The sequence below is a fragment of the Solanum stenotomum genome, chromosome 10, assembly GCF_019186545.1.
Source record: "Solanum stenotomum isolate F172 chromosome 10, ASM1918654v1, whole genome shotgun sequence".
Taxonomy (NCBI): domain Eukaryota; kingdom Viridiplantae; phylum Streptophyta; class Magnoliopsida; order Solanales; family Solanaceae; genus Solanum; species Solanum stenotomum.
The window spans coordinates 31,738,469-31,756,056 of NC_064291.1; the positions used below are offsets into that span (position 1 = coordinate 31,738,469).

The following is a 17,588-nucleotide window of genomic DNA, read 5'->3' on the forward strand; positions in this document are numbered from 1 at the left end:
TGACAATTTGTTGCATAACAATTGGGTATATCTATGCTTGGATCTAAACTCTTGAATCGACCACTTCCCTTCAATTGATCTAGATTTTGCAATTGACCTTGCAATCACCCCAAAATCTTGTGTTAGATCCAAAGAAAAAATGGTGGATCGTCAAAAAAATTGTCATGCAATGATATACATATAGTAATTCTCTTTGATGGAGTTTTGATCATCCATTTAAAAAAAAATGAAGATTCAAGATGTAAATTTATAAAAGATTAGGCAAACACAAACCGTATACATATAGTGATTTAATATCATTGACTAATGAATAATTTCTGAACACAGAAATCTTAATATATATATATATATTAATTTAGTATCATTTAAGTGAAATCATCATTAATTTTGGGCTGCAGTATTTTCTCCATTTGGGGGCAGATTTGGGCTTTAATTTGGGCCTTGAAATAGATATAACACGAGGAAAACGTGGGCTTGAGCTCTTCTTCCATCGGAAAAATCACCCCATATACACATTTAAGAGTCAATATTACAGGTTTTAAATCTACTTTTAAAAAATTCTTGCTTATAACAGTTTAATTACTGGTTATAACATATCACTAATTATTTATAAATTAATTAAACTTTACTTTATTAAATAAGTAATTTTTTATAATTTTATATTATTATTAAATTATTTAAATAAAGAATACCCCATAATTATCTCTTACACAATTATAGGGATTTACATTGATTACTGTTCCTTTTTTACAGTTACAAGTCACACCCTCACACCCCACCTAAATCCCTCACCCCACGTCAATTTCACGTTAAAAAGAAAAAGAAATTCATCTTTCATCTCTTTCATCCATACTCCATTGAAGCCAGTTTTTCAACATCTAAAAACTGATTAGGAGAAATATATTCTCCATACAATCAAAACAAAAGGGCAGATCTCTAAGTTGTAATTTTCAATAATTTTAGTACTTTGGAGAAACCCCGTTTGATAATTGTATTACAAGAAAATTTATTTTACCATTTCCATGGAGGTGAATCAGAGGTGTTTTGAGGTTGATCCTTCCTGGGTTTTGCTGATTTGAGTTCTTACTACGTGGGGAATAGTCAAAAATCGAATCTTTATTGATTTTGCTAATGTTTTTGGGAGATTTATGGTCATGTGTAGTGTCGATTGGAGTTTATTATAGAAGGTAAAGATGTTCTTGAAACCTTATGTTGTTTGGACTCTGGGAAAGTACTGCTGAGTGTGTGTTGTGTCCTCCAAAAGTTAATTGAGTTTTTTACTACATGGGATATGGTTAAATCAATTTAGTAGATCTTTTTTGTTAAAATTGTTATATTATGCATATTATTGGTATGAAAGCTGACTTAACATATGATTTATTAATATATTATGAATTTTGTCTAATGTTGGCACGAATTGGTATAGAAATTGTATGATGTATTACTTATATTTGGTGTGAAACTTGTTTAAATCTGGTATGAAGTTGATACACAATTTAGAGGAAATCTATTTTTTTTTCAAATTATTCTCATTATGTCTACTAATCTGGCATGAAACATGAATAATATTGGTATGAAAGCTGACTTAATTAATATACGATTTATGAATATGGTATGAAATGTGTTTTAACATTGATATGAAAATGATTTATTGTTGGTATGAAAGTTGACTTAAGTTGTGTATTATTTTTATCAAAAAATGGTATGATATTAGTGGTCCAATTATGTGAATTGATTGTAGTTTGTTAAATCACCCTTTTTTTTTTTTGTGTAAATTATGACTAATGTTGGTATGAAATTGGTATTTTCTTATAATACTTATTTTTTATAATAAGAAGGTTTCTTTTACAATTTCTCCAACTAGGTTGATGGCAATGCGGAAAAACAAAGAACGATGATGGCGCGATCAGTGAGAATGAAGTAATTGGAACTGTTGCTAGCAAATTTGATGAATCCCGCATAGCAAAAGAACATGCTCCAGATACTAGCAATTATCCTACACCAAGACTACGAAGATCAAATTTGAGATAGATGATTGCAGCTTAAACTCTTTAGTATTTCATGTCTTTTTAACTTTTGACAATATATATTTGTTTTTTTTATACAATTTTATGTATTGAATGATATAGAATATGCATTGTTTTCTTCAAGTCAGTTATCAACTACATATGAATTACAGATTGACTCTCATAATTTCAGGATACGAGTTATATACAGACTGCATATCAATTGGATACAATTTTCTGGATATCAGTTATATACAAACTACATAACAATTGGATACATAAACAATTTAGTTTTGATATTTAATTGGAGATCAAAATGAACACCATATAATTGGTATCCAAACTGTATGTAGTTGACATCCAATTATTCATACCAACATTTACTCAACCTGAAGGATCCCATGTACCATCATGTTTCATTAATATAGATAAGCAGTCGTCCATCACAGCAAAATCAAGATTTTTCAAACAAAAAAATCTTGATTTACTCGTCAGTGACAACAATTCTGGAAAAAAAAATGAACAGAGAATAACGTAGAAGAAAATGGATAAAATTAGGCTTTTAGATTAATTTTAACAGATTAGAGTGAATTAAGGAAACTAAATATTCCTAATTAGTTTAATTTATGCTAATTAATAATTATCATCAATCAATTCAAATTTTATTAATACACCTCCCGTTTTTTCTTTTTTTTTCTTCTAAATCGGTTTATTTTCCTTTTTTATCTTTTTATTTTTTTTCAAAATCGATTTTTTATCCTTTTTATTTTTTTCAAAACAGATTTTTATAATTAATTAAAAAATCTTTTTTATTTAATAAAATGTTACAACCTGAATTTTTTTATTGTTACAACTTGAAAGTTTTATTCTACTGCTATAACTTGAAAATATTAGTCTAATAAATGTCATATATTAAATTTTCAAATCTTCCATCACAGGACACTTTGTAATTGCTTATTTCAGCCCATTAAGCTTGTCTCGATTTTTTTTTTGTTTGGGATCTTGTCATAGGTCCTCTTGGAACTTTCAAAGTTTCCACAAATGTGTTGAGTTTTCATGGATGCTATCACCGAGTTTTCGTACCGAATCAAATTTTTTGATATTGTGATTCAATCTTATGATATTCAATATGATATATATTTTATTGATAATTAGTATGATATTTGCTATTTATTAATAAATTTTAAAATATTGAATACAATATCAAAGTATATAGTTACATAAAAAAATTATATATATTATAATAATACAAATAAATATATCACCTAGTATTACTACAAAACTAAATGTTTAGAGGTTAAAATTTTGAGTTATCTTGATCGAAATATCTTTTATAAAATATAAATGATTATCAAATGAAGTTTTTTGTACAATCTTTTGAATATATATTTTTACAGAAGTTGAAATCATAATTCCCTATTATGTGAGTATATGTAAGTTGAAAATTCTATTGTTATCTATTTTTCATACCAATAATATCAGAATTGGACTTGAAAATATTGAATCATATCAAATTAATTAGATATGATAATGATATAATACTTTTAAAAATCGAAAATCAAAATTACCAACCAAAATTTCAAATATTATGCCATGCCACCCCTATTCATATTTATTCAAATATACATACATAATTATTTATGCACACTTATATTTTTCTACACATGAAAGAAAATGGACTTTGTATCCCCATTTAGTTTTTTTATTATTATTATAGTAAATCACGTATCAATGTTGTATATAAAGTATATAATAGAATATAAGAGGTATTTATTTACACACACTTTTATACTGTTACACAATATTATATAAACTTGTATAAAATGAGTTTCGTTTTCTACCAACTTCAGTCACATAAATCTTCATCAAATAACTTCAAATTTTAATTTTTAACTCTAACATTAAAATTACATCCCAACAAACCTCAATCATCAATTTGTTAAATATTTCAACAAATAGTTTTCAAGCATTTAAAAAGCCCAACAATAAATTTTTAGTTTTCACTTTAATTCATCCAAAAATTTAAATCTAGGGTGATAAAAATGAATGCGGCTCTTAATCAATTAAGCATCAAAAAATTAAAAATTATGATCACAGTTTAACAATTCTAGTTGCATATATAATATGTCAAAATTACCACTTGTCAATTGTAAAAAAGACAATGAGGGGACCTTGCTAGTCCATAAACTATTTAAATTTCTAGCTGTCAATTTCAGAATGACATTTCTATCCCCCCCCCCCCCCCTAAAATATAAATTCTAAAACATTTTCCCTGCATTGCTGAATTCAATCCTCTAAAGCTTATAAACACGATGGATTTCTCATCATAAATTATGGCATTTATGCACACAACAAACCAATAAGGGAAAGGTTGTTAAATGTTAGCAACTAAGAATGCATTAACAAAAGCGCCTGTAGCTCAGTGGATAGAGCGTCTGTTTCCTAAGCAGAAAGTCGTAGGTTCGACCCCTACCTGGCGCGTTTATTTTAGATTTTTAGTTTTCCTATTGGTTCAATAAGATATTTTTTTAATTAGTTTTTGGTCCATAACAGTTCGATTTTTGATTTAACCAATAAAAAAATGCTCATAAAATGAATATATGATTTCTCCAATAATGTGGCGCGACAAGACATAATGTAACTTCACATGATGCTCATAAAATATAAACATAAGTTAACATGAAAACAACTATATAAATCCAACACAAATAAAAGAACTAGAACAATAATGTGAATTGAAGACTAAAGGACAAAGATAGTAACATATTTAATATTTATATAGGAGTAAATGAGCAAAATTACAACAGCCTTATGGATTATCGGTTTACCAAATAATTCAATATTAAAAACCAAAATCGAAAACTCATAACGTGATAATTTTTATTTATAAAACCAATAAAAACTCGTTTACCCAATAACGATAAATCAATAACATTTTTTTCGATTCGATTTACTATTCGGTTCGATTTTTGCTCACCCCAAATTTTAGGAATCATCTGTTTTTCTTTTGCATGATTCATTGCCCATTGTGTGATCAACCCACCATCCATATCCATGTTCTTCTCATGCTCCACTATCAAGCATGGCAGCTTTAAATTTCATGCCATGCCATACTAGCTAGGAAGTGTACATTTCCAAGAAAATGTCCATAGTTGCAGAGGCACCAGGTTACATCCAAGTTTTTTCTGATGGCTCAGTGAAGCGATTCGAGCCAGAAATAGCTACTGCATCAATTGAACCTTCCAATGGCTACATGTCAAAGGATGTCGTCATTGATTCTTCGAAACCTATATTAGGTAGAATGTACCTTCCTGAATCAAGTGTTCACCAGCACTTTCCTGTTCTTGTCTACTTCCATGGTGGTGGATTTTGTATCGGCTCAACTACATGGCTCGGTTACCATGTTTTTCTTGGAGATTTAAGTGTGTCTTCAAAATCTATCATCCTTTCAGTAGACTATCGTCTTGCACCGGAAAATAGACTTCCTATAGCTTATGAAGATTGCTATTCTGCATTGGAATGGCTGATCAAGAACATAGAATTTGAACCATGGCTGAAAAGGGCTGATCTTTCTCAGCTTTTTCTCTCCGGGGACAGTGCTGGAGGTAACATAGTTCATCAGGTTGCTATCCAGGCGATTACAAGTGAAGTTTTTCGTGGTAGACTAAAGGGGTTGCTGCCAATTCATCCCTATTTTGGGAGTGAAAAGAGGACTGAATTAGAGATGGATAATGGATCAGCAGGGGGTGTGGAAATGAACGACATGTTTTGGAGACTGAGCTTGCCTCAAGGATCAAATCGTGATTATTTTGGATGTAATTTTGAGAATGCTCAACTATCTGTGGCTGAATGGTCTCAGTTTCCAGCAGTGATTGTTTTTGTTGCTGGTTTGGACTTGTTGAAAGAAAGGGGAGTCACGTACGCTGAATTCTTAAAGAAGAAGAAAGGTGTGAAAAGTCATGTGAAGGTGGTTGAAGCTGAGGAACAGGTTCATGTTTATCATGTATTTCATCCTGAATCAGAGGCTACTCGTTTGCTTCAGAACCAAATGAGTGATTTCATAAATAGTTTTAGGAAATGAGTCGATTGACGACAAATGAATTTAGGACAATCCTTTACTTTTGTGAGTTTCTACTTTGAGAAGCTTCATACACTGGCTATAGTCCACAATAAATTGTCTACCTAAACCTATTTTTCTTCTACTTTATGCTCTTCCATTTTTTTTAATGCAAAAAAGTACTTTTGGTGATCAACAATGAGCTGATTTTCATCTGTCTTTAAGGGATCCAATCCAACAATACCATAGTCTGTTCTCATTTCTTTTTTTTCATGGAAGTTTAAGGATGTTGACAAAACCAGATTGATCCTTCAAATTAAACTGAAGCTAATTCTTGAATCAATAACATAATGTAACGTTAATGCATAAAGCCGAGGAATAGAGTTATATCGATCAGTAGGGAAAACCAGACTCGAGTGTGCTTGGGGTCCAGATATGTGTGTCAATAGAAAGCCTCTGCATCCTAGCTAACTTAAAATCTTTACTATGTTGCTGTCCCTACAAGTGTAGAAGCTAATCATGGGTGTCACCACTTTCACTGATGAACACACTTTCACCAGTTTCCCCATCAAGGCATCCATTGTTGAATCCCACAACTTAATAAGGTTCTGAGACGAGCTATTCTTAGAGTAACATAACAGATAAACATATATAGGACTGTCAAACATTATATGCAATGAGAACTACATATTCAGTGTAATTCCACAAGTGAAATTTGGAGAGGGTAGTGTGTATGCAGACCTAATCCCTACCTTGGAAGGTATAAATGTTGTTTCTGATGGATCCTCAGCTCAAGTAAAAGCATTACAAAGCAGTTCGAAAAGAGAACAACCGTAGTAAAGAAACCAAGACAAAAATGCTAAAGAAAGCATGATAGAGCATACTAAAAGAAATATTAACTACAACAAATAATACGATAATCAAAGTGCAAAAAAAAATTAAATAGTAATATAAAAGGAATACAAAGAAACTCTCAAAGTAATACTACAGTCTACAACTACTATTATGGAAGAATAAGCGAGACAATTATCAACTACCTAACTAACTCTCTATCCTTCTCCATGTTCTCCATAATCTCTTATCTAAGGTCATGTTCTCGATAAGCTGAAGTAGTGTCATGTCCTGTTTAATCATCTCTCTCGATACTTCTTCGGCCTACCTCTACCTTTCCTGTAACTATCCATACACATCCGAATTGGGACATTCGTGCATCTCCTCTTCACATGCCCGAATCATCTTAGTGTTGCTTCCCACGTCTTGTGTTCCATTGGGGGCCACTCCTTGTTATGTGCAATGAGAATGGTTTCAAGAACAAACAATCTATGAATTTAACATACGCTATACTCTGCACCTCATGAGCTATTTGGAATAGAATTAAACCCAAAGTTCCATTTTCTCAACTATTTCTATAAAGTTGAGAATGAAATCCATCTGAGCTTAAGAGTCCAGATATAATAAGTTAACAGGACATAATGTGTATCAATGAAAATAACATTATGGACATAATAAGAATATGTTTTGCCATCTGCAATGTGAACAATTTCAAGAATAAGTGATTTCTCATCTTACCTATAAGTACCTCGTTACTCAACAAACTTTTCCATCCAAGAAAATCTTTCCATCATACAGCTAACTGCAGATCTTTGAGCTTCCGACTAAATTTTTGCCCCGATGACTAGAAGGCAGCTGATAAGTCTATGAAGTATCGTACTGATTAACTTAACGAACATATATTTACATACAAATACACATTGATCAAAGGTGAAGCCTTGATGAACAATCTTGCAAATACACTTTGTTTCTTTATTTACTGCTTAATTAGTTTAAGTAGTTCATGAGACAGATACTGCTGCAAACACTCAGTTACCAATTATAAACACTTGTTTGTTTGGTAGAATTTACAGAAAGCTTCTATAATTTTAGCAAGAAATAGATGTAGCAGTAAGCAATATTCTTGAGAAAAATTTATCAACTCTTAATTCCTACAAACTGGATTTTGGAGAAATTAGGTTCATGAGCGATGTTTAAACTTTATATTTTTGATAGTATATGTTTTAGGCTCAAACTTGAGTATCTACTGTTGAAATGTGAGAAACATGTTCTTGTTAGTGAGCTAAACTAAATTACCAAAGAAGAAGAGACCTAATGAATCCTCTGATCACAAGCAACACAAAAACAGACAAATGCCCTTCTTTTCTTTTTCTTTTTCTTTTGTACTCCTAACCAACATCAAAATTTCACCAGAGAGACTGACTTGGTCAATTTATTAATGTTGAAGATTGCACCATGCGTAACGCACACTGCAATGAAATTTTCTGCAATATTAGTGGAAGACTTTTCGACGAATATAAAATAAGATGAAAAAGTTTAACTATGGATATTCCATTCAATTTCCAAACACTGACCATTCATTGGCCCCGCCGGATGTTGGATATCTTACTCAAAATTATATTCAAATGGTGATGTGGTAAAATTACCTTTCTATTTATAGTTTTTTTAAGAAGTATGCAAAATCAATAGTGAACATAGAGAATATTCTCCATATCATTTTTCAAGACCTAATACTAAACATTAATTAATAGGAATAGTGTGGTAAAATTCATGTATCAATAATTGTTTTCTTAGTCAGTGTGTCAAGTCAAATAATGAATGGAGGGAGTAATTGTTAATAACATTTGGAAATGGTCAAACAATCTGCCAACTTTTTCAAAATAAAGACTCAATAATTGGTAATTGTCTTTAATGGGTGAGTGAATAAAGGCCCATTTAAGTCAAATAAGTAATTCTAAATCCTTAACATAAAATGTCTCTTAATTGAGGAATATTAAGACACATTTGAATGATATTAAGGAAATTAATCAGGACAAGAAGGTGAGTACCTTTTTTTTAATGTGCAAATTTATTTCTGCTTCATATACATTACAAGTTGTCAAATGACTGATATTTATAAGTACCAAAAGATACGTATAGGAACAAATACAAGTACTTAAAGCTCGTGTATAAATAGGAAAGTACTCTTTCAGATCTTAATGGAGTAAAAAAGAAGTGACAGGTGGGACAATACCTATGGCTGTCAGAGATGGCTAATATAAATTTCAAAAAATGGTAGGTGGAATAGCAAGGGGCCAATAAGGTTCTGTTCTCATCGTTTTTTTTCTTTTAAAATATGGATTCTTATACGTAAGGGTGGGCATGGTATGGTACGATATTTAAAAATTTCTTCATAATTAATGCACACAGCATACAAGAGAGACCAGTTTTTTGGCATATATATGGGAATTTGGTGGAGTATAATTCAAAATATAGGAAGACTGAAGCCATTAGCATATGCCAAATCTGACACTGAAAGAGCTCAACTGGTTCAACAAACAAAAAACTAAGATCAATAAAAGTCTAACAATGCCAAAACTTCACCCAATCTCCTCCCAAGTTTATGCTTGTCTCCAATGTACATTACATTATTTTGTCTTGTTCTACCAGATATCAAGTAATGTGTGTATAGATCCTCACACAACAATCAGCTTTACAAAGTAACCCTCCCAAGGAAGAGATAAAAATGGATGTTGACCAAGTAGTCTCAACCTAAAAAGATGCAATAAAAGTAGCTACTTCTCCTTGAATAAGTTGTATTTCTCCCAACAAACTCTACACTCATCTCTATCATACACCTTGAACATCCTCTTCAAATCTTGTACTGGTTGGGGCGAATGGATAGAACCTTGGATCTAACTAAACCTCAATAGCTAACTCATGAAATGGTGACAACAAGACTTTACAAAGAAAAGATCCCCAATAATCAACAAGTGTGCCCACACGCTCCAAGTCCAAATTACCCACAATATAATAGAACATAAATAACCAACATTAAGGAAACACAATAACATAGATGAATCTGACTCTAATACCATGTAAAAGAAGTAGATCAGATCTCAAGTCTAAGACATGAGACCATAAAGGAACGCCAACACTCCAATCTCTCAACCATTAAGCCACCAATTACGTGTCCCAAATACCTTTGAAAAGCATTAAATCCACACAGCTAAGAGCAAGTAATGTCACCTGAAACAGCCATTAATGCAAATCCAACATAGAGAAAATGGTGACAGTTTATAATGCTTATTAATTATTCTAGTTAAAATTCTCCACTTCAACATAGACGAAACCGTTTGCTTCACAAGCAAATATTCACAGATCAGTTATGATTTGTGACTCAGTTAAGAATGAGATCTAAAAGCACCATACATCAACCTTGATTAAAAGGGAAAATTGTAAATAAATTATAGTAGTAATATCAAGGATTCAACAAGTAAAAATAGTAGCAGAAACTCAAAACAGCTATAAGGAAGGGTATCTCAGATCTTAAATCTACTAGTAATAAGATACATAAATTGAATCTGCAGTGTAAACAAAGAAATGTGGATATCCTAAATAACCTTAGGTATGAAATGGAACTGATCTATTCCCAAGAACAGTAACAGACATACCAAGATCCATTTGAAAAGCACAAGTCAACTTGAAGAGAACCCCCAAAGCTAATGCTTCTCACAACCCTTTTGTTCATAAGATTTATTTTGATACCCTTTTTTGTCACAGGTTCAACTAGGCCTGTGAATCACCCTTCTTTCCATCAGATGATCCATTAGAGTCTCTCTCAGTCAACAATCTCCCTGCTTCCTCATCAGCTTGCTGAGATTTCTTCTGTGCTTCCTTTGCCTTCAATGCCTGTAACTTCTTATGATTATAGTATGCAACTCCCAAGAAAGCTAATCCATACCCAATCAGATTCACTGGAGTCACAGTGTCCTTAATCACTGACCAAGAAAATGCAATAAGAAGCCAATCTTTGACAACCCCAGCAACATTCATAGTCAAAGCTGAAGTCTTTCCCACCAACAAGAACACAGCCAAGTTCAAGGCGAAGGCACACAACGAATTAGTCCCAAAAATAGCAAAATCAAATTGAAAACTCGAGCTCTGTCTCAAAATTGGAAGCTCCACAAAAATCCAAGGAATTGACAAGAAAACCAAGCAGCTAGGAGCAACATAGTAGAGAGAAGTAATTGGATTCAAACTAATACCCTTTGAAGTCAACAAGATCTGGATCATAACAAGTCTAGTAGCCTCAAACAAAACAGCAAGCAACTGAAGAAAAACACCCCAAGAATCATACTTTGCTTCACCATAAGCAGCAATAGCAACACCCACTGAAATTGCCAGCATATTACCCATGGTGGAGTTGTTAAAAGTGTCCTTTTTAAACAAGATCCCGATGGTATAAACAGCAACAGGCATAAGGGCTTTGAGCATTTGTATAAAGGAAACAGAAAGATAAATGTAAGCAGAATTTGAAAGCCAAAGAGAAACAGAGTAAAGAGCACCAATGGGAAGTATGCAAGTGAGATAAACATTCCGAGATAAGGAAACAGGCTCAACAACTTTGAAAACACGAACAAGGAGGAAAGCTAAAGATGAACAAAAGGTCATGTGGATCATTGTTAGAGAGATGGGAAAGGGCCATCCATAGAGCTTGCGGTCAAGAATGTATTTGTTGTAAACAATGACAGTGAAGGAGAGGAAGATCCAGATTGCTACATATGTATAAGAAAGAATGATCTTCTTCACTACTCCGTTTGACAAGGCAGCACCTTTCCCCATTTTTTGGTGGTAGCGGTGGTGGTGAAAGGGGCGGCGGCGATGGNGGGGAATTGGAGAGTTTTGGAGTCTTGCAGAGTTTGACAAAAGAGGGGAAAGTGAAGAATGGGAAACAGGAGGTCTTATTTTTAGGTGGAAACCTCACTTTTTTTATTTTTTACTTTTTCTTTTATAGAATTCTTTTATTAGTATAATTTTTAATGAGCTAGGATAGATAGGGGTAGGTGTAGAAGAAGGGAGGTAAGTTTTTAGAGGATAAAATTATTACATCATGTTCTTCCTCAACTTTGAAAAATAGTTATTATTTTTCCTTTTTAAAAAAACTTATTTTAGTAAAATTTGTATTTTATCCTAATATTCAATCTTTGTCTCTCTTTTCTTTTTTTACTTTTTAACAATTTTAATATTTGATTTTTTTAGTCTATATAACAAATTTCTTATAAATAAAATCAAAAATTGACGAGTATATAAATTTATGAAGGTTTGTAATAAATAATAATTTTTTTGTTTATAAAAACATAAACTTATAATATGATAATTTCATAAACAAATTTTAATGCAAGCAATACAAAATAGTTAGTAAAAATAAATGTATATTGTATAACAAATTATTAAAACATTATCTGTTAATATTATAAATAAATATTTAATCATAATTTAGAAAATATTTTATTAATGACAATCAAAATCCTTCTATCTGTACAGAAAATAAGAGATGAGTGAAACTTAAATATGCATATACATACATACTTGCTTAATACTTGTAAGAATAAAATAAGACAGAACTCATATGGAGACGCATAAAGTTGACATTATATTTCACTATGACACTTCAATTAATACTTGTATCATTTAAACACATGTAGTTGGGGTAGGTCTACGTGGTGAATCCTCCCGTCGAAAAAATTACACTGTTTTTGTAAAGTTAAATTTGATATTTATGATTATATATAATGAAATGAACCACTTTAACACAATTGAGAAGCTTAGCTCAGTCGTCTAAGTGGTTTATAAATATGATCATGGTCATGCATTTGATTCTCCCTGATGGGGTTGCCTTCATTTTCTATGGTTTTGTCACGTCCCGAGGCTACCCCCTAGACATAACACGGGACCTAGGATTACGAGTGACCCCAAGCTAACCCTAAGTCTGACATATATCAAGTATACTATAAAATTTATTGAGTAAAACATATACTATGTCGAAGCTAAAACAATGGATATTTGAAATGGGGAAAAACCCAACTAGTCTGAATATATAAAATATACTAAGAGTTAAGTGATAACTGAAACAACCACTTAACAACTCAAGCTTAATCTACTACTATGTCTGAAAAGCCTCTAACTGATTTGAGTTGTTGGTACATGCCCTCAGCTAACTCTAGCAAAACTAAAAACTAAAAATAAAGAGTAAAATGGAAACCATGTCTATTGTCCTCGATGTATGAGGACTCACCACTGAAGTTGTTGAATGCGGACCGAGAATCGATCTAAGCGTGATCTAGATGATGAGTGCCTGAACCTACATCATCAAACGATGTAGCGCAAAGCATGCGTCAGTACTTGAAATGTACTAAGCATGCAAGATATAGATATGCTAAGCTGAACAAAATATATAAGTTGAACAATGCGTAACTGAGTAATGATATAATCTGAACAAAGATATAGATATGTACTAAAGTATAACTCAATGCAATGACCAAGTACTAATTATGAAGATAACATGTTGAACTGTATACTGAAGTAGTTGCTGAAAACCTGGTCAATGCACTAAGAGTCTAGCTGTGGGAGCAGATCGACATAAACCACGTGAGCTGAACGTGGAGTCCGATGTATACGTCCCATCGAGAGGACTCAATATACCTTGATAGAGGTATATAGACATGACTATGGCGTGATCACTAATAATGATGCCCAACATAGGGGACTTAGAATCCTACGCGGGCACGTAGTTTTGGGACTATGAGGGTACACTGAACCCTAGTCCAACTCGATGCTAAGTCTACTCCCAACTGAATGCATATGAAGCTAAAATGTGCACTAAATACTTGATAGCTCAAAATACTGACATGCTAACTAAGAATGCAATATTTATATACTGAGAATGTGACATTCGAAATATGGGGCATGATTTTCTATTTAACTGACCTAGCAAGTATAATTCATGAACTAATAGAATTAACATAAACTAGGGTTCTGATTTTTTAAGGAATTAAGCAACATTTCCAAGAAAACATGTTATTTAGACTATGGATACTACAACAACAAATATCACCATGAATCTCCAAGGATTTATAAACCCTAAGTCTAAACAAGCTATGAAGAATCAAAGAACTGACTGAATTCTAGGGACCTAGTGGATGAAAGGAACTCACTAGTGAAATCCCACATACCTGGTGATGAAATCTACAGAGAAAATATTTGGATTTCTGGGCTGAACTTTGAAGAATGTTTATGTTTGTTCTTGGAAGAGTTAGTCGCCTCTTTCTCTTCTTTCGCTCTAAGTTGGGTGATTATTGGATAATGAGGGTTCTAGGTATGTCTGACTAGATTATTAGGCTTAGACTGAGTAAACCGACGCAGTTTAGGCATCAAACGACATAGTTTAAGTGCCTAATGCATAAGTGAAAAGACCAAAACAACCCTGACTAAAAACTGATGAAGTGTCATCTACTACGGGACTAACGGACTGTAATTTGAACTATTGTCCATTAACAGGGTCGTGGTTCGAGGTCTGTTTGACAGGGCTTCACTAAAACGAGCATAATTTTTTAATCTGAGCTTGGATTTTAGCAAACTCAATGGCGTTGTAAAGAGGATTCAATTATCTTTAATATGATAGGTCATGGGCCACCTAATTCATTTTGTGCTAAAAGATATGACCGTTTGAAGTTGACCCAAAATCCATTTTGCTCTAAATAGCTGTTGACCCTCACCTACGATCAGACCTACGGTCCGTAGGTCCAACCACGGACCGTTCTGGTCGGTCGTGGGTGGGATCAGAGACCACTTAATCTTGGAACCCAAAGACGGAACTCTACCTACGAATTGTGGGTCCATCGACGGACCGTGGACCACGACCGTATGTCTCATTTTTCAATCATGAAATTCCTCTAAGTCTAGGAATCACTTACGAGACCTACCTACAGCTCGTGCATTGAATGATGAACTATCCTGGTGATTCGTCACTAAGTACTGGAACCTTGACTCTTATGGGAACTTGAACTGGCCAACCACGGTTCTACATACGGTTTGTGGGTAGTTTTGTTGGTACTGGCACCAGATTTTTGAGAAGCTGCATGAATTCGAGGTGTTACAATATCTCCCCCTTGGGAAAATTCATCCTCGAATGAATTCTAAACAAGTTGAGTATGAAGGAAAGAGCTATAATCCCTATTACTGGGTACTAAAAACTGATATCTAACTGAACTGAGTTCCATGAACATGCAAATGTGTTGAAAAACAAAGATAATTGAGGGAACAAGATTCTGAGACTGAATTACACAAAAGTAAACTGAGAGACCGGAGAGAAACTATTACCTCAAGCTGAAACGAAATTAGAAGGAAAAAGGCGAGGGTACTTGGCCATCATGACTACTTCTGCTTCTCAAGTAGCTCCCTCTACGGACTGACTCCTCCACAAAACTTTTACTGAAGCGACTTCCTTATTTCTCAACCTACGAACTTGGCGGTCAAGAATCTCAACTGACACCTCTTCATAAGTGAGACTATCCTTCACTGCAATACTCTCTAATAGTACTATCGATACCGGAACACCCACACACTTCAACAGGGAAATGTGAAAAACTGGATGAACTGTTGTTAGTTCTGCTGGCAACTCTAACTCATAAGCCACATTACCAACCCTTTTAAGGATTCTGTAAGGACCCATATATCTAGAAGTGAGCTTCCCTACCAAATCTCATCACCCCATTCATAAGTGACACCTTCAGAAAAACCCAATCATCGATTTCGAACTCTAAGTCCCTTTTCCTCCCATCTGCATGAGACTTTTGACGACTTTGAGTTGTCTTTAGTCTATTTCTGATAAGCTGAACTTTCTTCATAGCCTGATGAATAGAATCTGGCCCAATCAAGGTTGCTTCACCTATTTCAAACCAACCAATCGGGGACCTGCATCTACGCCCATATAGTGCCTCATACGGGGACATCTGAATACTGGATTGAAAGCTATTATTATAGGTGAACTCTATGAGAGGTAGGTGATCATCTCAACTACTCTTGAAATTAATCATGCAAGCTCTCAATATGTCCTCTAAGGTCTAAATGGTACGCTCTACCTGACCATCCGTCTGTGGATGAAATGTTGTACTGAGATTAACCTGAGACACCGTCTATTCAGTTAGTTCCAGTTATAAGTGAGTTTCTAAAGTTCTTTCCAGATGATCTCTCCGGAGTCCCTCCTAAAAGAGAAATAAACTTTGAAATAGACATTATTCTTGATACTCAACCCATCTCTATTCCACCAAATAGAATGACTCCAGCTGAGTTAAAAGAGTTAAAAGAGCAGTTGAGAGATCTTCTTGATAAGGATTTCATCCGACCTAGTATCTCCCTTGGGGAACTTCGATCCTATTCATGAGAAAGAAAGATGATTCCCTTAGGATGTGTATAGATTATCGTCAATTAAATAAGGTCATCATAAAGAATAGGTATCCCCTCCAAGAATTAATGACCTTTTTGACCAATTTCAGGGTACCACTTTCTTCTCTAAGATAGACCTCAGATTTGACTATCATCAGTTGAAAGTAAGATAAAGTGACATCCCAAAGACAGCATTTAGGACCCAGTATGGTCATTATGAGTTCCTTGTGATGTCTTTTGGCTTGACCAATGCTCCTGCAGCGTTCATGAATCTTATGAACATAGTATTTAAGCCTTATCTGGATATGTTTGTTATTGTGTTCATTGATGACATACTGATATATTCTAAGAATGAGGCGGACTATGTTAGTCATCTGAGAATAGTCCTTCAAACTCTTAAGAATCGAGAGTTATATGCCAAATTTTCTAAGTGTGAGTTGTGGCTTGAGTCTGTGGCGTTTTTAGGCCACATTATATGGGTGAAGGGATGTGAGTTGACACTCAGAAGATTGAAGTAGTATAGAACTGGCCCAGACCTACCTCTCCAACTGATATAATGAGTTTCTTGGAGTTAGTTGGTTACTACAATAGGTTCGTCGAAGGGTTTTCTTCTATTTAGTCTCGTTGACTAAGTTTACTTAGAAAACAACTAAGTTTCAATGGTCTGAAGCTTGTAAGAGAAGCTTTCAGGAATTGAAAACCTGGTTAACTACTACTCCAGTTTCGACCATACCAGAGGGTACAAAGGGTTTTGTTGTTTATTGTGATGTGTCCAGAGTTGGAATTGGTTGTGTATTAATGTAGAATGGTAAGATTATATCCTATGCCTCCAGATAGCTCAAGATTCAAGAAAAAACTACTTGACTCATGATCTCGAGTTGACAGTAATAGTTTTTGCTCTCAAAATATGACGTCACTATCTCTATGATTTCCATGTGGATGTGTTCACCAACCACAAAAGTCTCCAGTATGTTTTCAATCAGAAGGACATATGAAGTTGTTAAAGTTGCTCAAGGATTACGACATGAGTATCATTTATCACCCAGGTAAGACTAATGTTGTTGCTGATGCTTTGAGTAGGTTGTCCATGGGGAGTACTGCTCATGTTGACGAAAGAAAGAAAGAATTGGCTAAGGAATTTCACAAACTTGCACGTTTGGGAGTCTGTTTATTAGATTCCAATGAAGGCGGATTTGTGGTGATGAATGGAGCTGAATCATCATTAGTGTATGAAGTGAAGGAGAAACAAGACAAAGACCCCCCCCCCC

At 33.8% G+C, this 17,588-nt stretch overlaps 2 protein-coding genes and 1 non-coding gene across 3 annotated transcripts; 2 read left to right on the forward strand and 1 right to left on the reverse strand.

The window, feature by feature from the left end:
* The first annotated feature begins 4,414 nt into the window (after positions 1 to 4,414).
* Positions 4,415 to 4,487, forward strand: TRNAR-CCU (transfer RNA arginine (anticodon CCU)). The gene has a single exon. It is a non-coding gene; the product is annotated as a tRNA-Arg (tRNA).
* A 647-nt stretch (positions 4,488 to 5,134) lies between these two features.
* LOC125841195 (probable carboxylesterase 17) lies at positions 5,135 to 6,259 on the forward strand. The gene has a single exon (XM_049520271.1). The coding sequence runs from the start codon at positions 5,149 to 5,151 to the stop codon at positions 6,085 to 6,087; it is 939 nt and encodes a 312-aa protein (XP_049376228.1). The 5' UTR covers positions 5,135 to 5,148; the 3' UTR covers positions 6,088 to 6,259.
* A 4,032-nt stretch (positions 6,260 to 10,291) lies between these two features.
* LOC125841193 (probable sugar phosphate/phosphate translocator At2g25520) lies at positions 10,292 to 11,758 on the reverse strand. The gene has a single exon (XM_049520267.1). The coding sequence runs from the start codon at positions 11,716 to 11,718 to the stop codon at positions 10,663 to 10,665; it is 1,056 nt and encodes a 351-aa protein (XP_049376224.1). The 5' UTR covers positions 11,719 to 11,758; the 3' UTR covers positions 10,292 to 10,662.
* Between the last annotated feature and the right edge of the window lie 5,830 nt (positions 11,759 to 17,588).

What these genes read in the sequence shown, in the direction of transcription:
- LOC125841195 (XM_049520271.1), top strand. Translation starts at nt 5,149, where the DNA reads ATGTCCATAGTTGCAGAGGCACCAGGTTACATCCAAGTTTTTTCTGAT.
- LOC125841193 (XM_049520267.1), bottom strand. Translation starts at nt 11,718, where the DNA reads ATGGGGAAAGGTGCTGCCTTGTCAAACGGAGTAGTGAAGAAGATCATT.